This window comes from Gambusia affinis, linkage group LG13 (assembly GCF_019740435.1).
Source record: "Gambusia affinis linkage group LG13, SWU_Gaff_1.0, whole genome shotgun sequence".
Lineage (NCBI taxonomy): Eukaryota > Metazoa > Chordata > Actinopteri > Cyprinodontiformes > Poeciliidae > Gambusia > Gambusia affinis.
The window spans coordinates 6,267,402-6,287,693 of NC_057880.1; the positions used below are offsets into that span (position 1 = coordinate 6,267,402).

General features: G+C 41.0%; 2 protein-coding genes across 3 annotated transcripts; both read right to left on the bottom strand.

Moving 5' to 3' along the window:
• Positions 1-187: 187 nt before the first annotated feature.
• On the bottom strand, positions 188-6,108 carry LOC122842742 (zinc finger protein 664-like). The gene is made up of 3 exons (XM_044136884.1): positions 5,688-6,108; positions 3,394-4,010; positions 188-541 (listed from the first exon to the last, which is right to left on the bottom strand). Exons 1-3 carry the CDS (start codon positions 5,884-5,886, stop codon positions 188-190), a joined length of 1,170 nt encoding a protein of 389 aa, XP_043992819.1. The 5' UTR covers positions 5,887-6,108.
• A 2,078-nt stretch (positions 6,109-8,186) lies between these two features.
• On the bottom strand, positions 8,187-19,994 carry LOC122842491 (galectin-related protein B-like). Of its 2 annotated transcripts, XM_044136421.1 has the most exons (6): positions 19,897-19,994; positions 18,469-18,729; positions 17,887-17,973; positions 17,655-17,743; positions 16,486-16,672; positions 8,187-13,765 (listed from the first exon to the last, which is right to left on the bottom strand). In XM_044136421.1, exons 2-6 carry the CDS (start codon positions 18,499-18,501, stop codon positions 13,622-13,624), a joined length of 540 nt encoding a protein of 179 aa, XP_043992356.1. In that variant the 5' UTR covers positions 18,502-18,729; positions 19,897-19,994; the 3' UTR covers positions 8,187-13,621. The 2 variants fall into 2 exon arrangements, with proteins under 2 accessions (XP_043992356.1, XP_043992357.1); XM_044136422.1 differs by lacking the exon at positions 19,897-19,994 and having other exon boundaries at positions 18,469-19,015.
• Positions 19,995-20,292: the final 298 nt, after the last annotated feature.

Here is a 20,292-nt window from a genome sequence, read left to right on the forward strand (position 1 = left end):
GCAGATGTTTTTCGTTCATCATTCTCAGTTTAATTACAGCGATATAACAACAGGAAGTAAAAGGAGCTAAAAGACACCAAGCTTCTGTATGTAATCCTGTACACCAATTTGTGAAGAAGAAAAAAAATCATTTGCATTCACAATTCTAAAAAAAACGTCTAAGCATTATGAAGAGCGAAACAGCAGATTAAGAGAAAACCTGCACAAGCGCGTGCGATTTTCTCGCTTCGTGGATCTTCATGTGCACGTTCAGGTCTGAAATCGTGTGAAACTTTTTGCCACACCGGAAGCAGCGAAACGCCCTCTCCCCGGTGATGTCTGTCGTGCATGAGGTCTGTCTGGAGCATATCTTCAGGTGATACGAGTGCGCCACCATTTTGCCGCAGGTGTCGCAGAAGTACGGCTTCTCGCCCGTGTGCTTCCTCATGTGAACCCTGAGGTTGGAGGTCTGGGTGAAGGTCTTCTCGCAGAAGTGACACCTGTGCGGCTTCTCGCCCGTGTGGACCCTCATGTGCAAACCCAGGCTGTCCCTGCGGGCGAACTCCTTGTGGCACTCGAGGCATTTGAAGGCCTTGTGTCCGGCGTGGGCCTCCTCCATGTGCCTGATCAGGTCGCAGTCTCTGATGAAGCACACGCCGCAGAGACGGCAGGACTTTTTGTCCAGGATGTGCTCCTGTTGCAGGAAGGAAGCGTCCCTGTGACTTTGGCCGAAGTAAGTCAAATCTGAGCCGGCATTCTCATTCCACTCGTTGCGCATGTCGTCGCCGTTCAGAGTCACGGTTATGGAGCTGACGGTTGGTAACAGCTCGGGGTCGCTCCGAGGGGTCGCCTGCGACTCGTAAGGAAAAACTTTTACGTCCTCTGAGGAATCGGTATCCGGGTCAGGGCTGATGCAGACATCCAGCTGCTCCTCTTTAACCCTCTGACACGCCTGACTTTCCTTCTGGTGCTCAACTGGAAGCTGAATTTGATTCTCTGGCCCTGATTGGAGACAAAATACACACGATACATGTTAAACTTCAGAGCAGAAATGCTGCAGAAAGAGTTTTGTGTATTCATTGGCAATTATGCTTAGTAAATGTCCACGAAGTTCTTGTGAAGCAAGAACAGAAAATCGACAGATTCATTTACCCCTAGCTGCATTGCATGCATCACAGTTACTCAGCAACAGCTAAGTAACGACGGCGTCGCTACCAACCTCCTTTGAACAAAGACACTCGGGGCTGTAAGACGGTCAGCTGCTCGATCTGCTGCCTCAGCTGGATGATTTCTCTATTGGAGCGGACCACCTCCTCCTGGTACTCCGTTATTGTCCTCTCAACGAGCCCGAAGATTTCCTCTGCAGCCGCCGTTAGCCGCTCGCTGACCAGCAGCCTGAGCTGCTGCATCCCTGACATGACAGAACCACCCGGGGAGGAAACACAGCCAGCAAACAAGAAGGATGCCGCCCGGACTGTCAAACAAAGAAACAATCACTGCAGTCCAAAAAGCATAGCCATAATCTAATTAAATGACAGGACCGTGACTTGTTCCCCCCTCCCCCCTGCTCGCCTGTAAAAGTAAAATACATCCACAGCGCCCCCTGTAGTTTAGGAGTACTTAAATAGTTTGAAACGAGCTTAATTCCTTTCAAAATGTAAAACTTATTTATGGTCTATTTTTATGGGAACATTTTTTTTTACAAATATATAACATGTTTTTTTTTTTTTTTTTTTTTTTTTTTTTTTAAAGAGTAGGTACAAAAATATATTTCCGTTTATTAACACAGTTTTTACATCCATCTTATTTTTGGAGTAACTAGAACTGCAAACATTGACTTATTTTTCTCAAAAGTAAATCCTTCTTCTCCAATAAGAAAACACTCAACCCAGAAATTTAGAAACTGTGATTTACAGATCAGTTTTCAACAAAAATCATACTGTTTTGTTCTTTGTAAAAACATTTAAGTGGTTTAGTACATTGTTGATCAGATAAAATAAAAAAAATGCATTAAAAGTTTCCTTTTTTATTTTTGTGATCCCAAGAACTTTCAAAGTTTGGACACTTCAAGATATCCCTGATATCTTACTTGTGTGAATTTCTGTCTTGCTTACATCTTATACAAACCCCAATTTTATTTTCTCAGGTTAATTTAAATGGAACTGATCGTATGAGTGACATGACTTTGGATGCAGAAATTGGTACTTTAGGCAATCTGATCACATGTCACGTCCTTCTGAAAAATGAAATCATCCTTTTTCGTAAAGCTTTCAGCAGATGGAAGCATGAAGCCATAGCAATCAGAATTAGCAGGAGTTATGGTTGAAATATATCAGGGGGTGTGTAATGAATCTGTATACAATAAGAGTTTTCATTATTGAATGAAACTTCTGACAAACATTTGTTCATTTCCAATTTGTTCAAATGCACCATCCTTGAATCATAGTAGCATAATTTAAGTTAGCATATTATATAAACTTTTATAAGCAATATATACTACTGCAAAGGTTAGTTGCAACTCTGAGACAAGTAAATATCAGTGTAAAGTTACAGGAAAAGTTAGTTGTAACTTTCAACCCAAGTTCCCAAAACATTGGTAAAATATTCCTGCAAAAGTTAGCTGCAACTTTTAGCCAACACCCTCGAAATGTTAGCGAAGGATTACTGCAAAAACGTTAGCTGTAGCTGTTAACCTAAATTCATGAAACATTACCAAAACAATTCCTGGAAAAGCTGTAGCATTTAGCCAACAACCCCAAATGTTAGTGAAAAGTTGCTGCTAAAGTTAGCTGCAGCTCTTAGCCCAAATTTCCAAGACATTATCAGAAGTTTGCTCAGTGGTGTCCAAAGTCAGTCCTGCATGTTTTCATTCTCTAAACTCATCATTTTCCAAAGTGCTAAAGATAACTATACCTGAAAAAAGGTGATTGCATTTAAGAGCTCAGTACAATCGGACATAAAATAAACACAGTTTGGGGGGCCAAATAATAAACTATCCCAAAAAAAGTCTCAATACCTGCTAAATCTCACAGTTGTTCTTTATTGAGAGATACATCACAATAAGCAGGGGTAGAACTACTCAAATCAAACTTGAAGAGTCAAACAGATGTTTTATGGGTTAAAAAAGTTTCACGTGATTCCAAAAGACCTCTATGACAATAATAACAACACAGATAATAACATATAAAAATAATAAATAGTCTGCAGCGATAGCATCTGCATCTAATCAGAAGAAAGCTTCCATAGTACAATGTGATTCCAAGGCTTTTCTGTGCAAACTCAGGTTTGCAGTGTAATTTTTTTTAACCACCCAGGATTCAGATAGAAGACCTCTAATGTCCTCTAATGTCCACCAACGTCCATCGTGACTGAGGACCGCCTGGAGCATGTTTTTAGGTGATACGAGTACGTCACCATTTTGCCACACGAGCTGCAGAAGTACGGCTTCTCGCCCGTGTGCTTCCTCATGTGAACCCTGAGGTTGGAGGTCTGGGTGAAGAACTTCCCGCAGAAGGAACACCTGTGCGGCTTCTCGCCCGTGTGGACCCTCAGATGCAAAGTCAAGCTGTCTTTCCGGGCAAACTCCTTGTGACACTCGAAGCATCTGAAGGCCTTCTGCCCCGCGTGGGACTCGTCCACGTGCCTGATCAGGTCGCAGTCCCTGATGAAGGACACGCCGCAGAGACGGCAGGACTTGCTGTCCAGGACGTGTTCCGGCTGCGTGAGGGAAGCGTGGCCGCGACTCGGATCAGAATGCGACGAGCTCCCGCCAAAACTCCGAATCCATTTTCCCTGGTCGCCGCCGTTCAGAGTGGCCGTTATGGAGCTGACGCTTGGTAACAGCCGGGGGTCGATGCGAGGGGTCGTCTCTGAATCGAAAGGAGAAACTTTTACGTCGTCAGAAGAATCGGTGTCAACGTCTGGGATGATGCAGACGTCCAGCTGCTCCTCTTTAACCTGCTGATGGTCTCCACCTTCCTTTTGTTCCTCTGCTGGGGGCTGGCTTTGGTTCTCTGACGCTGACTCGAAATCTAGGAGACAGAAAACACGCAAAAGAGGGACTACATGTACGAATTCACAAAGTAAAACACATTATGTATATCAACTACACACAGACGTAAGCTTTAAAACCTTTGGTTGTGTTAATTGTGATGATTTTCCACCTACAGCTAGCAGTTGGCTTTTACTGTATCGCTTAAATTAGTTATCGTAATAAAAAACATAATTGTGTCATGATGCAAAGCTCGTTTATTGTCTCAATAAGTTTCAGTTAATGTTAAAACGCCTTTACTACACTGCTACTTTAACTATTTTCTCCACTTCTTTGTCCACAAGAACAATAATAAATATCTGTAAATTCTTAAGTATGAAGAGGCTTATTTCCGACAGGTATGTTTTTCAAGAACAGTGTTTCTGGCGCTATGAATGCTGCTCCTTGGACTGACAGACATACAGTTATCTTAGAAAGTCGTGATAAATAGTTTTTATTGTTATTTTATTTGTTATCACAATAGTACGGCAAAATATTGATAAAATTCTAAGTCCATGTCACCCAGCCCTGACATTATAGATTTGAATGTAATATTGGACTAATAAAAAAAAATGTTAATATAGAAATGTGAACCTAATGAAAAATATGCTCCTTTGTTTACAATTTTCTCCTCCAACTTTTTCCTTCTCGTACTTTTATCTCAATCCCAAACAGCAACTCTCTTTGGTCTTTTCAAACTGATTGGTTTCTTTATAAAGAAACCAATCACTAGTAAAGAAAGCACTTTACTAGGCCATATAAACACACATATATATATACTGTTTGTTTTTTAAGAGGTTGGGCTATTTGTAGAAGCAGTAGAGACCCAGATGGAAGTATAAAAACGAAACCAACAGAATGTGAATTTTACAGAATATAAAGCTTGTTATTTTCAAGATAGATAGATAGATAGATAGAATAACTGACCTACAAGTGTAAAAGTCCAGTAAAAGTTCTATATGCTTCTTGATACAGTTTAACTGTGTTTAGCTATGTTTTACGGCACATTTTCTTAAACTAAATTACTGCGGATGTTGCTCATATGGCCGCTGTTCTGTCAGATAGCCATACATGTCAGAATAGCATACATATGGTAAGAGCGCATGCGCACGCATGCGCATTCTGCAGGAGGTCCGCCATATTGAGAGGAGTCGTCAGCTTGTCATACGCGAGAAGAGACACAATAAAAAGTAACTAAATAAATTAAATTTAATGCTGCTGCAGCTGCAGTAAACTACAAAACACGTCCTAAAACACGCCCTGTTTAAATTCACGTCCCCCACTTCCTTAATATTTTTGGGTTGGATAACATGTCTGCCAACTTGGATAGCATGTCGTGTATGAAAACGCAATTTTTACCCACACTGAAACTGGGGCAAAACCAGTGTTTCACTTTTGAAAAAAATCCTTATCTACGTCATGATTCTATGTTGCTGATTAAATAAAATCATATGGTAATGACAACGTATACATGTCTGAGCTAAGCGTATGACTATCTGACAACGTATGCTGAAACGTATGCAAACGTATGCTGATCTGACAGATATAGCCATCAGTTTGTCATACGCGTATGACGATCTGACAATGTATGGCAAGTGGTTGTTTCTTCTTCTTTTTCTTTTTTTTCTCGGTTACTTAGCAACAGCTCGAAGGCTGCTTCGACGGCGTCGCTACCAACCTCCTTTGAACAAAGACACTCGGGGCTGTAAGACGGTCAGCTGCTCGATCTGCTGCCTCAGCTGGATGATTTCTCTCTTGGAGCGGACCACCTCCTCCTGGTACTCCGTTATTGTCCTCTCAACGAGCCCGAAGATTTCCTCTGCAGCCGCCGTTAGCCGCTCGCTGACCAGCAGCCTGAGCTGCTGCATCCCCGACATGACAGAACCACCCGGGGAGGAAACACAGCCAGCAAACAAGAAGGATGCCGCGAGGAGGGGGAAATGAAAAAGAAACTAGTCCCTTTGAACAAAAAATGAGTTCCCCGTCCATCCGAATCAAAGTCATTTAATTAATCTTTTGTCTTTTCATACTGGCTTATACATATATATATAAAAAAAAAAAAACATTAAAAAAATTTTGTTCTGTAGCGCCCCTTGTTGCTCAGGAGGACTATGACGGCTTTCTGTGATGCCGTTTGGTTTTATACAATCAGAAATAGTCTCTTGAATTGCTTAATAGACTAGAATAGGTCGACCTGGTTTCCGTTTTCTTCCTTTTTGTTATCTTTTGAGCTTGTACAAAGGAGAAAGCTATTAGAGTCACTAAAATGGTGGATGCTTTTTGTGATTTTTTTTCTTCTTCTTACTCTCTCTCTCTCTCTCTTCCATTACAGAATTATAGCTGAAATACATACAAATAAATAAACGAAACTAAAGACGAAGAATTTCAAAATTCTGCTGAATATTTACAGAATAAATTGGAAAAAACACATTCAAGCAACTGTTTTATCAAACACAGGTTTGATAAATGTCACAAACATCACGTTATATAAAGAAAAATACTTTATTTGTTATTCTAAAGTACGACGTTTCCAGCGGATTAGTCTTGTGTTGGTGCCATTTTGATTTTAATATTCATAGACTTTTTTCTCTTCAACATTTAGCATTGTCCTCTTTAGTTGTTTTAATTCTTAAAACAATTTTTTTTTTAAACTTCCTCAGGTGTTTCTCACCAGGACTCCGCTCCTCCTCAGCCGTTTCATTTGCTTGCTTTTGTGGCCAGCCGGTTAAGACATTTATCTTTGCATACAGGGTGAAATGTTCCCTGTTTTGAGATGCTTATCCAGTGCAACCGGGATGCAAATGATTAGGGCTTGGTGTAGGCCACTCAGTAGCTGTGAGGACATAAACGACAAGCCCTGTCAGGGTTCTGCTTTTTTCAAATTTTTACATTTGAGTTTAAATGCAAAAATAACCCCCCCCCCCCCCCAAAACGAACTTTGTGGCTGGCCAGGAGTTCAAATTTGCCAGTTTTGCCACGTGGGGCAAAAAGTTTGGACACCACTTTTTAAATGAAAAGAAATGACAGACTTGTATAAAGCTTCATTAGGACACTCAGACGTTTGCATGAGTACAGTCATTTCATTCACATCTCACGTTTAAAGCAGAGCTTTAATGTTATGGAGAATTTTTTTTGGCATCACAAAAAAATTTGGCAGTATTCACATCACTGGATGTGGCAGTATTGGACTTCTCTACCAAGCAAACGTTCTCCATATTTATCAGATTGTGAGAACATCTTTAGCCCACAGGTGCTTTCAGGTGACCTCGGATTTTGTTTGAGGAACTCGTTTCTTCTCTCTGGCTTAAAACATTCCTAAACTTTAATTTTCCTCTTTAAAAAAAAACAAAACAAAAAAAACCCTCACCTCCAAATAATTTAAAAAGTTTAGAAACATTATTCAGTCGTTTCGGATGTGTACTTCACAAAAATTAAAACAAAATGCCTTTTACTTCAGGTTTCCAACAGGCATTTTGAGTTCAAACTGTCCCAACATTTTCATGTTCTCAGCCACCTTGACAAAAACTTCCATGTGAAAAACAAATCACGACGCTGTTCGGTGTTTTGTTGTTGTTTTGTGTCAAACATACCTTGTGGAAAGGTGGGGGGGCAAATTTCAAATTCGCCCACGTGTGGTCAGGTTTTCAGAGAATAATAAATGACAGAACAGATCCAGCACTGGGCAGAAACCAGTGCACCTGTTTCAGAGTTACCATCTATCACATCGACGAGCTTCTTTCAATCCATTACGGAACTTATAAATATGCAGATGTGAGGACGACAGCTGAACTGTACTTTTGGTTCTGATATTGAGTATGGAAGCAAAGAGACTCAAAGCTAAAACCAATCAGACCTACGCAGTCTACCGCCCTTTTGATTCCCGTCTATTTTTCAATGTCGCATTAAAAAGTTATTTAAACTCATATTTAAAGTTTATTCATCAGCAAAGTTAACCGACTAATAATTTGTCCTCATGTATTTTCAGGAATGCTCCATGTTTGTGATTTCTGTAACCACACACTCAGAAAGCAGCTCCTGAGAACCACCAGGGCAAATAATCCGACAGCTAAACCAATTGGAGACGATCCAGCTCCGTAGACCTGTTGGTTGACGGCAAAGTGTAATCCCCGCCACCAAGGAAGAAACGAAAACGTTTGCACAAATTGGAGACTGTGACTTCTCAATATGCCTTTTATTTAGACAGCGTCATAGAGCAGGCTCACTGAACCTGCAGGTTACAATAAATTATTAGAAAATGACCTGTACAAACCACACAACACATTAGGAAGCGATCGGCCTACTTCTACTAGGACACTTTTGTAAATAAACGGGACGGAGTATTTCACACAACAGCCGTTTTAGTTTGTCGCACTTTGAGAAAGTTGTTCCAACTGGAAGGAAAAAAATATTTATTATGAAATAGTTGGTATTTCTTCTTCCTAATCCTTCAGCTTGCAATCAAGGTGTGTACTGGAACAGAACATTTCTACTCATACTTTTCTGTAAACAGCCTCAACAAACATTGAATGATGAAGAGAAAATGAACAGCATGCTAGACCAAACCAGAAACTGGGGTGGGGGGTTAACAGTTACGTTTACGAGCTGCCACGCACGCATTTATGCCTCATAACTCATTCATAAAATGTACAAAATAAATCCCCTGAGGCCACACCCACCAGTATCTACATCTTAAAAGAAATAAATAAATAAAAAATAGGGTAGCACACGCTTCAACTGGAAGCTTTCCAAATAAGACGTGGATTTTCTTACTTGAACACAGCTGGGAATAAATTCTGGCGGCAGCAGGAGCCGGGTTGTGTTCAAACCGGCTACAATCAGAAAGAGAGAGACATTCAGTTCTTCGGTTACATTTTCCCATTTTAAATGGGTTTGCAGAGCAAATAATGGAACAGTCTGGAGTTTTAAGAAAGAAAAAACAAAAAACATTTCCCAGAGTTTACCTTCCGTAACGCTGTGGAGGATTTATGGGATCATAAGTAGATCAACAAGTACAGAACAGAAGCTTTCTGAGCGCACGTATCAAAGCGGGAGCCTCAAAGGTTGGGTTAAAGTGCACCAGAACAAAGAAGGAACATACGAGTACCCTACAAGGTTGTTATGCGATGTGCATCATGGTCTGCAGACATGGTTACAACCTAGGCATGGATACTGGGGTCAAGGTATCCATGCAATGCCTTGGCAACAAAACAACAAAAAAAAATGCTAAAGTTTCCTGAATACCGTTCGTAACAGTTTGACGTTTTTCTTTTCAACGAGATGGTCAAGAAGGTGCAACAGTTGGGTTTGGCTGTGACAAAGCTGCTGCCCCTCTCACACCTGTTGCTGTACACCGTCATTTGTTTTCTTGTTTCTACTGTGTAGAAATACTTTCATACAGTAACGGTGTAGCAAATATAGAAGCATTGATTAACACTTAAAGGTGACTTGTTATGTGAGCAGGTTAGGATAGGTCTATTAAAAAAACAAAAACATGTTTATATTTTTTGCTTCCGGTTTTCAGTCTGGTCAGTTTTCAGAATGAGGCGTTTTAGGGCCTCTTGTCACTTTGAATCCAAATGAGCCGCTGCTGGCCACGCCCTCCAGCTCAACGTTTACACTCACGTGAAAATAACAAAACATGAGTAATTATACAACCGTACATCATTTGAAAAGCATTAGTAGAGCCTCCTGTGCAACCAACAACTGGTGTCTGTATGGTGAGTCAACAACAAAACTCTCTCATCTTTTCCAGCAGCCATTGTACAGTGCACACAGCTGACCAACGTGCTGGAGTTTCGCTTGGGTTACTAGGTGAGGCGCAGTTCCTGCTGATTTGTGGAGTACTTTGAAACAGGTCATTTTTCCAGACACAAAAAAAACATCTGGGTGGATTTTTTTCCCCCTCCAAGCACTTTTTAGAAGCAGTAGAAACTCGAACGGAAGTACAAAAAAGTGCAGAATACAAATTTTGCACCATAAGCCTCCTTTAAGCCTGACAATCCTACCCAAAAAGAGCCATCCAAAAAAGATCAGCATTAATTTCAGGAGTCGCTTTTTTTTGCTCAGGTTTTTGTTTTGAAATCAGAGTAACAAAAAATTACTCTAGATGTTATTAAACTTGTAATATGCAGTTTAATAACTATTTTAGCAGCAGTAGGAACATTTATGGTGTTAAATAAAAGCAACCATAGAATGTTATGCATTTGTTTTTACCTTAAAACCCTTTGGTTCTGGCCACATTATACCGTGAGGATCTGATTTAGACACATGCCTAGTACAACCCACAAAAAAAAAAAAAACGAACTTGCAAATGACCGATTGTGACTGGCGCAGAGAGTCCCAGCTGAGAAAGCTTGACATAAACACAGAGCTATAATTTATCAATTGTTTATCTCCCTCCCCCATAATTCCTGCAGCAGTCAACTCTGTAAACATGACGCTGAACCGAACACACATCTACCACCAGCACCGTACCACCGAGTCACTCTCACTCGTCACGTAGACCATACCAACATGTTGAGGCAGTAGCAATAGTCACTGTTCGTAAACTTAAAAAAACAAAAAAACAAAAAAGAAAGTATATCAAACGCCATCAATGCACATTTACACATCATGTACAGATCTGATCTGACCTCTCGGCGCACTCGCATTCCACACCGCGCTTTCTGTTTGTGTCCGAAATAAACGAGCGCCTGCCAGCGAAGAACAAGGACTGAACTCAGGAAGACCCGGTTCAAAGAGGCGCTCTGCCTCAGAGCAGCCTTCGCTCACACAGCAGCAACGTTATTTATTGCACCAGTAGGGAGAGAATGAGCAGTTAGCGACCACAGTGAGATTTTGATGCACGAGGAGAAAAAGAAAACGTGTAAAACGCGATATGGCGGATGAAGTTCTAGGCAGTGAAGTCAGCGCATCGCTTAGGGCACAGACGCCATGGCTTATTCCAGAAAAAACCTTTGAACTCTTTGCCATCAACGTGGAGTACACCAGATGGTGTCCGAGGTCAAATTTGTGGCAAATTGCTTTCTACAAAATTTTCTTAAAAATATCCTTCACAAGAAAAAAAACAAATAAAACATTGTTCTCTAGTTTTGTTTGAATCTTAGGCCTAGTCCACACGTAGCCGGATATCAAGGAAAACAAAATTCTTTTATTCATTTTGGCCTTTCTCCCTCACAAAAACTGTTTAATATCACTAAAGTTACGCATTTATATAAACTCAGACCAAAGTCTGTATTTTAAAAAAACCCCTTCATATTTGTCTTTCCGTGTGTATATGGGTGAAACGGAGACTTAGAGTCCTGCGTATTCATGAGCCAACATATCCACATGCTCACTTTGAAATGGTTCCCAAACAACATTGTTTTGTGTTTTTTAACTTCATATTCTAATACGATTTAAAAGTAGTTCAACCTCTCCACAAAAATGAACCTCCTGGCGCCATGTTTAATCCCCAACAGGAAGTTGTGGTTGTTCTCAAGCAATCTGATTGGCTGACATTGGTTTTAGCTTAGCACTACACCGCCCTCTGTGGGTGTGCAATGTTTAAAACAAACACTCAGAGCCGTATTTATCCAAGTTAATGTGGATGAAAACTTTTCAGAAACAGATTTCATGTGTACAATATTTGTTTTTAGAGAAAGACCTGGTTATGTGTGTACAAGGCCTGAGACAGATTCAGTCTAGATCAATGTCACCAATCCGTGGCAATTTTTCTTCCAGACTATCAGTTTTACTCTATCCACAGCAAAAAATGAGCTTTGTGACTGGTTGTTTAAAGTTACTATTATCTATTTCATGACATTACAGCAAGATTATGAAAAAATAAAAATAAATAAAAAAATTTCAGCTGCTTCTTACAGATCAGATTTCATTATAACAAAAAAAAACGCCCCTTGACGTCTTTACAAAGCTGGAGGTATCCACCAAATAAACATAGTAAACATTGCAGCAAGAAACTGTTTTTGCATTACATTAAACGTCTCTTTAGTGTTAAAGCACATTGAGTGGAGATAATTGCATTATTTGTAATAATGATTAACAATTCAACAAATTTTGATGCAATTTCCAGATCCATATTCTGAATTCAGAGAAACTAGATGCAACATCAATGCAGAATATTTTTTTAAAGTAATACTCCATAAACTTGTCTAATACTCGGTAACATGGCAGTTGACAAAATATGCTACATTTTAATCAGCATATCCCAACTTGGCAACCCACAGCCTTTGCTTCCTCTGTGAAATTTTAGTACATTTCATCTTATGGAACTTACAACCCAGTAAAAATGTTAACACTGGAAGAGGAGAAATCGCAGCACCAACAGGAAGTACGACTTTTACCAGTTTTAAGACGACAATTAGTGCAGAGTTGTCACAACCGAGGAAAATAAAAAAAAGGGATCTTCTGCACGTAGCGGAACAATCATAGAGACAGACTGGTGCGTCGCATTGTTACTGGTAAGACTTCAGAAGGAGCTGCTGGTGACCATAAAGCTCCGCCTCGCTCTGAGCTGGTGTGGAAAGATTCAGAAAACACAAATAAAAAGCCCACACACGTTCCTGAACTGTGACATCGACAGCCACACTGCAAAAACAACTGAACTGTTAAACATTTTAAATTAATTATGTACATCGCTATGTCGCCCGCACGACCATGGAAACATGCACATCGTACATTCAAAGTACCGACAATGACGTGGCCCTGCTTTCAGGTTTGAGGGATTTCTTGAAGTTAAGCCAATTGCACAAAATAAGTCATTTCAACATCATTTTCTGCTTCCCATCTGCAGGAGTCACTAGAAATCAGCCTGCCAACGCAGCACACGGCAATATGGGACGTCTCGATATAATCCTGGTTTTTAGGTATTTGGGTCGGGGAGGCTGCAGCACATCATCACGTAAACTAGGATAAACCTCATGGAGAGCACAAGAGTTGAAAGTGCAACGGCGGAAAGTAACAAATAGGCCGGAAAGTTTTAGTTCTGCAGTAATAAGACTTTAAATTTGAACTGAATTGACATGACTGAGCTTTGAAAAAAAAATAAAAAATTGAAACCAAGCATACAGGGAAAAAAAAACCCAAAAACTGACGTTTCTACTGACATCAGTTTTATCTGGAGTAAAACCCATTCTGCAGCAGTCACTGGTAAATTTGCTTGCGTGTTGAACAACATGAGCAGATTCAGTTTTTTTCATCTGAAGTATCATTTCTATTAAAGAATCTTTTAAAGCAAAGATCACAATCAAAAAACAAACAGTAGATTTTCCCACCTTGAACTCAAATTTTCCTCGCAAACAATCTTTTCATTTTTCAATTTTAGAGGTTTGCTTTTACTTTAGAGCTTAAATTAATGATTGGATAAATTAGTTGAAAACAAAAAAAGAAAAAAGAAGAAAATGAGCAGAAACACGTTATATCCTCACGACTGGAGAAAAACAGTTGAGAAATCCTAAACAGAGAGCTAGTTCACCCCTTACCGGTGACGATGTAAAGCGCTAGTGTGTCTGCGTGTGTGTGCGGTCATTTGTGATCAAGTCTTTGCTTCACACACACACACACACACACACACGCGCAAAATAGATCTCCTGCGAGTGGGAAGAGCAGGGAGCGTTAGCCGAGCTTGGTGATCTGTAGGTCTCCTTGTATCCGTACTGTGTCGATTGAGGGCAAGGAGTTTACTTTGTGGTAAAAGTCAAAGAGCTGGTGTCCGTCCACGAATATCCGGAAGCGCTGGTGCTCGCAGTGGATCTCAATCTGCAGGAAGGGAAGCAGAGAAAGGAAGCAGATAAAGTAAAGGAAAGCAGGGGCAGAAGACCTAAAAAAAAAATAAATAAATGACACGTGTTTTAATTTGGCAAATTACATCTTCAGCCGAAAGATAAAATAACTGAAAAGAGTCAGACTCAAAAAGCAGGTTGTAGTAGAATTTACTTGGGACAAAATAACAATAGCTTATTCAGTCTATCCCTTAACCATTTCCAGTTTGTCATGTAGTGACCATAAAATTCACAGCAAAAAAAAAGAAAAAAAAATTAATTCATTAAATGTCATCAAGTTTTGTTTTTTTTCTAGTGAAAATATAATTGTACACTTTAAATAAGACAAAACTAACTTAGAAAGAACTTTTCAGCAAGATATGGAAGCTTGTTTAAAGTAAATAATTTCATCATTTCATTTTATTTTTAGTTTTTTGAAGTGTGGTTCCACTGGCAGATTATTTCATTTATAACATGGGAAAAATGTCTTGCAAGTGAAAAAGATTTGCCTTTGGAACTAGTAAAACAAAAGCTGATATTAGCAACGCAGTGATCCTAAACATGCTCCTAAAGCTACAACGGAATGGTTTAGATTAAAGCATATTAAGGTCACTGAATGGTCTAGTCAAAGCACAGACTCACATTTGACTTTGAGTGTGTGGCTAGATTTAACATTTGTCATTCACATGCACTCCATCCTAACTAACTGAGCTAGAGAGATTTTGCACAGAAGAATGGAGAATATTTTTAGTCTCTAAACATGCAGAGATGGTAGAGATATAACCCACAAACCTTTTTAAGATTTTACTATTATTTCTCACTATCTAAATTAAAAATCAGGTACAATTTTCCCCTCATTTCACAAAGCTGGGCTGCTTTCTCTTTGTCTACAGCAGAAAATCTCAGTAAAAATTCATTCTAGAGTTTGTGCTTTCAAAGTGACAAATGAGAACAAAACGACTTCATTATATGCTGCTTGTTGCACCGGAAAACAATTAATGTGTTAGCCAGAGAGAGATATTGCATCAGTTTTTGACTTTATGGTTTTACAGCAATTTTATAAAAGGTCTTACACATTCATCATTAGAAAAGTAATTAAGTAATTCTTATTCTTGCATCCACCCCCCCCAGTCAGTTTATTCAGTAAAATCTTTCATTTCATGTTATAAACAGGTCAAGTTTTTTTGGACCCATTAATGCTTCCCTTTTCCCCCACTTGTTCAGTTTGACCCGAAGCACAACACAAAGCGATGCTCACGATCACAGCAAGTTCAACTTTTGACCAAATACAGTAATAAACACATAAACCACACTGGTAGACATCCACCCACTCCTTAGACCGGAGGAAGCTTTCCCTGCCACTAACAGGCCTGTTTCCATAAAGAGATCAGCAAAAAAAAAAAGAGCCTTTTCACTGTAAAAACCACAGATCATCATGTGTCTGTCCACATGCCTCCACTTTGTTTCAGACAAACAGCTGTAATCTCCAGGCTCCAGCTCCTGACTGCGCGCCCACCACAAGCGACGATCGCCTTATCACAGAGACGGCAGCGAGAAGCAGAAAGGACGCCTAGACAACGCATATTAACGCGGACGTCCAGGATAACTTTAAACTCAAACTATTTCTGGCTGATCGTGATTCATAATTTATTAGAGCGGAATGTGAATGAGCATCCGGGCCACTCATGTCTAGCAGTGATGAGTCACAGCTGTTCAACCCGAAGAGTCTCTCTCTCTCCTGACTTCGTCCTGTATGTGAGCAGCTGATGCTGTTTTTGTAAACACACCACTGCACACATGCAGGTTGTGTTAACATTAGACACACATGACGACGCGCAGGGTTTATGCCGTTTGTTTCGGTTTTAATGCTGCAAGGACAGAGGATCGTCTCGTTTATTAAAGATGCGCCAATCAAAGGTCTTCCAGAAGATTTTTGATCACTGATTTTGATAGGAAATCTACAGAAATGACCAATTTTGTCCGATACCACTGAATGTTTCTACCGTTTTTAGCCAACGTGCGTCTCTGTTTACTCAAATGTGGAGTCAGGAGGAGACCGTGGAATTAACTGTGAGATTTCCAAAACACTGCCAACATTTCTTTATCCAGTTTGCTGAACAATACAACTGGATTCTTCAAAAATAGATGAAACCTGGCAACTTCACTTTAGTAGATTCTACATCCTGTTACCTAAAAGGCTTGACAGGAGGGTGACGTCGACCCGTCTCCATCCCTTTCCCACATGATTTGCATGATAACAGGCGCTTCCCCTCCTCCAGCTGAGCAACCAGTTCAGTTGTTTTCAAATACAAAATCCATCTTCCTTCCAGGGAGCGTTCAACAGCCTTCATGATTCCTCGTGTTTTTAAACACTTCATTGATACAGAAGGGGTCTTCTTTCCACCTCCACACTGAAGAGTGTTGTTTGAACTACCTGCTAATGTTTTTGTGCGATTCGTCCAAGGATTTGAAAAAAAGATCAGATTTATTTATTTAATTTTTTTTTAGAAAAGTCAGGGCATGTCAAATGTAAATTGTTCAATTTCAGTTTTTTGGAGCCTAAAAAGGAACAATTGTCATTTTGTGTCATCAGCACATCAACTCCCTAAATTCTGTCTTGGTGTTCGATCCCCTGACCTCCAAGTTTGGGAAACACCTAGCAGATCTCTGGGACTTCCTCTTCTTATGTTGAGATACTAACAGCAAAGAAGCTCTTACCCTAAAAGGCTGGTCAGGGATGAAAGGGAAGTAGGTAGTGGAAGCTTCCTCATCTGTCCATTTGCCTGAGATGCGGGCGCGCCGCAGAAACTGCCGGTTGCTGAAGCTAGCGGTGAGTTCCAGGGCCACGTCGAACGGCGGGTCATCCTTTTCCGAATCCCGTCCGCAGGTCAGGCTGACGTCGAAGCTGAGGAGACAATAAAAGACATTGCAGTCGGACAGTAGATCTAAAAATGGACAATTATGTTGTCACCTCTGCTAAAGAGCCTTGAAATTTATTTAGCGTTTAATCTTCCCAGGTTATCCAAAGTCTTCCCTTACGCTCCCCATTTAAGGAAATGGCCCTAGGTGTCACGTCATATTTATTCCCTGTGAAAACAAGCTAAACAATTACTCAACATATGTTTCTCATACTGAATGCAATTAGACCACTTCAATTAAAGATGCATTCATCTCTAGGCTTTTTACTCATCTTCACCATTGGGGGGCAATAAACGTGTCCATGTCTGTAGCTAATCTGGGATGAGACATATGAATAATTCTACTGCTGCTGTCTAAGAGCAAACCGTGAGTGTGAGTGTTAATTATGCATAATCCCTCGTGCTGCAGTTTCTGCTTGTCCTCCCTCCCCTGCAGCTGTGCAGCTCATGCACACTCAAGCATCTCATCCTTGCTGCAAACTTTCCAAGACGCAACAAAAAATAAAAAGAAGAAGAAAGCGAAACAAAGACAGCTTGTTGGAGCAGCTCTTATTTTTCACATGAACTTTGGACCCTGAATTCTCTGCCAGCAGCGGGAAAGATGAGGTCATGGGGAGGATTTCCCCCCCACCCCTTCAAATTCAACACAAGTCTCCATGAAGGGTAAAAGACACACCCAAACAAATTCTGCCTCACTGGGGAATCTTATTCCTCATATTTTCCCCTACATCCCCCCCACCACCTCCTCCCTGCCCCTCTTTTCTGTTCTCCCTACTGGTGAGGAAACGCCCTGTCTCTGCACATTTAAAGCTCCACTGCCCTCATGAAGTGGATGTACAAGTTTGACAAAGTGAAGAAGAAGAAAAAAAAAAGAATTTTATCTTAAGATATCAATCCGACTTGTATTCAGAGTATTATAGATATGCAAAGGTTAGACTGAGCCTGCCGCTTTGTGAGGCCTTATCTCACCTGTTTGGCTCCAGATCGATGATGCCCATCACTATGATCTTCTTCCCCGGTCGCATTCCGCCGCGAATGCGCCCGCTGAAAGGCACCGTCTGCATACAACACCCACCACCACCACACCCACCCAAACGAATACACAAATCAAACACTGGGATATGAAGATACACTCTTCAAAGCCCGACCCAAACAATGGTACTGGGGGGGCGTGTGGAGGTGCGGGGGAGAGATTTCTTACCAAAAGACGAGATAAATCCTCCTTGTCGGGTGAGATCAGACCGGGGTTCTCCGGTGAGTCGTTCAGCGTGTGATCCCCGTCCATGTTCTTGAAAACATACACAGAACACAAATCAGGAGCCGATACGCAAGCAGGACCGAGGTCAGAGACCCACCGTGAGGCTGCGGGCCTGTGTGATCAATAATTGATAATTGTTGTGGCCTCGCTACGCGGTTCGCAACAATGACGAGCTGGCAGGTTTAGAGAGCTGATTGCGTGTCGAGCACCGTGCGGCGGAGGGTGAAGGCACGCCACCACAACCGGGCTGGATCTCCTCATTTCCTCCCCCAAGCCCCACGCATGGGATGATGGTTGGATGAAAGAGGAGGATCCCCCCCGCCAACCCCATCAACCCACCCTCCTCTAGTTTTTTTTTTTTTTTTGCGCTCTGGTCCACGTTTACAGCACTTCCACGTCCAGATAAGGACGCGCATTACCAAGCAATCCCCACCGAATGCACAAATGAACGCAATCCCTCCTCCCACACACCTCATTCCTTCCACCTATGCTTTCTATCGCTGATGTGGCTTTGGGAATACTCACTATTCCGTCCTTTTCTGCTGCCTGCACCGCCATCTTGAGCCGAAAAGCACAGGATGCGAGCGTGGGGAGGGAAGGAGGGAGGAAGCTGAACGGAGCGTGGCGTGTCTGCGTCGTGGGACTTGCCTCGGGAGGATTTCCCAGTTCCTGAGTCCCCCGACGTTGGTCGGCTCCAGGCCTCGTCTCATACACACACACGCGCGCGCAGAGAAAGAGCCCCTAACAGGACATCCACACTCTCCGCCTCCGCTTTACTGCCGGCCCCTGAAATGGATGGATAAATGTGCTGACGAATGCTTTATAATAATTAGAGATCAGCAGCTTTAATCCCCGTCTGTCGGAGAGGGCTAATCATCGGACAGATCTTCCCCGAGCCTTCAGACGATTGGGCAGGCTAGAGGTGGTTGGAGTAAATGAGCGTCAGGCGAAGTCTGAATGTGACACAAAGTGGGGAGTCCCCCCCTTTTTTTTTAAGTAAATGTTTAGACGCCACAGCAAGCATCAGAGGGCAAAGAGGGGCACAAAATACAACCAAAAATGCATGTGCCCACGTAAAAAAACATTCAACTAAATTAAGTGAAAGATTCATTGTCCTCTCCGGTTTGACCAATAAAACACGCTCTAGTTTCTCTCCCCTGACTTGCTTTGGGTTAATTGAGCCACTATTGCCCCCGTGTGGACACTTAGAGACGTTACAACAATACAAATGAAAACGCAAACATACTTCATTGTTCCCAAATGGAAAATAAATGTTTTTCTAATTTAAATCTTTCAAGATTCTTTAAAGAGTTATTGTAGACGGCGATGGCAGGATTTCTTGTAGCCGTCTGTTTCACAGCAAAATTGAAGGAGCCTCTGATTGAAGACGTTGTTTTTCTATGACAGTCTCGTGAAGAGAGGTTGTCATTAATTTTCTAGATTCTTTGTAAAAATTATTATATGAAGAAATTATGCCCCAATTAATGTATTAATAATTCAAAGACTATCCCTCAATTGGCACCTGAACTGTTCATTTTAATTAAAAAATGGGAGCACACTGAACAGTCAAGTTGGGGGTTAAAATCAGTCCAGCTGCTTCTACAATAAACCTATACTAACTACAGAGAAACAGAACAATTAATGGTTGTAAAATTTTTTAAACACATCTGTTTAATTTTAATTTTGTTTCACTTTCATTTTATCCACAGCCATTATTGTCTACGATAGCACTTTAATTGAACGAGTTATAACAACATTCAATTTCCCTCCGGCATAAAGAAAGTTATTTTTGAATTTTACTGAACTGACATGCACAAGGTTTATGACGATAGCAGTTAAAAACATATCCAAAACATGGGGGAAAAAATATACAGGAAACCCTGTGTATAATTAAATTCGTCTTAAGTTAAAATGTACTTGTAAATTAAACACAGAGCTGATCTCACTACATACCACGGTTGCAACACGGAAGCAATAAAAGGGGCTGAGGGGTGAGCGGACGGTTACTGGTTGCTGTGGTAACCACAAAGTCAAGCGCTGCATAGAATAACTTGAACTGCAATAAATGCCTGGAGAAAATAACTTGTTGACTAAATAAAACATACTGAAAAATATATATGAGCAAACTTTGACAAACTTCACATCAACAATAGCGTTTAAGTTATTTAGCATCACGCTAACTGGGTTAGCGTGATGCTAACCTCCACCTGCAGGTGGAAGCATTTCTTACTCTACTACACAGCTGCCTCAGCTTTGACGTCCGAGATTGTGATGGCGAGTCACATATTTAGTGAACATTTTTCTAAATTAACGCCACAAAATCTGTGACTTTAACTACAACAAATTACA

Excerpts from the sequence above, each read along its gene's own strand:
- LOC122842491 (XM_044136421.1), bottom strand. The coding sequence starts at position 18,501 with ATGGCGGTGCAGGCAGCAGAAAAGGACGGAATA. Across the intron at positions 17,974-18,468 it reads CAGCAGAAAAGGACGGAATA|AACATGGACGGGGATCACAC; the intron begins GTGAGTATTCCC and ends TATGTTTTCAAG. Across the intron at positions 13,766-16,485 it reads TCCCTGACCAGCCTTTTAGG|ATTGAGATCCACTGCGAGCA; the intron begins GTAAGAGCTTCT and ends CCCTTCCTGCAG.
- LOC122842742 (XM_044136884.1), bottom strand. The coding sequence starts at position 5,886 with ATGTCGGGGATGCAGCAGCTCAGGCTGCTGGTCAGCGAGCGGCTAACG. Across the intron at positions 4,011-5,687 it reads AGTGTCTTTGTTCAAAGGAG|ATTTCGAGTCAGCGTCAGAG; the intron begins GTTGGTAGCGAC and ends TCTGTCTCCTAG. Across the intron at positions 542-3,393 it reads GCAGCTCGTGTGGCAAAATG|TTCGCCCGCAGGGACAGCCT; the intron begins GTGACGTACTCG and ends TGCCACAAGGAG.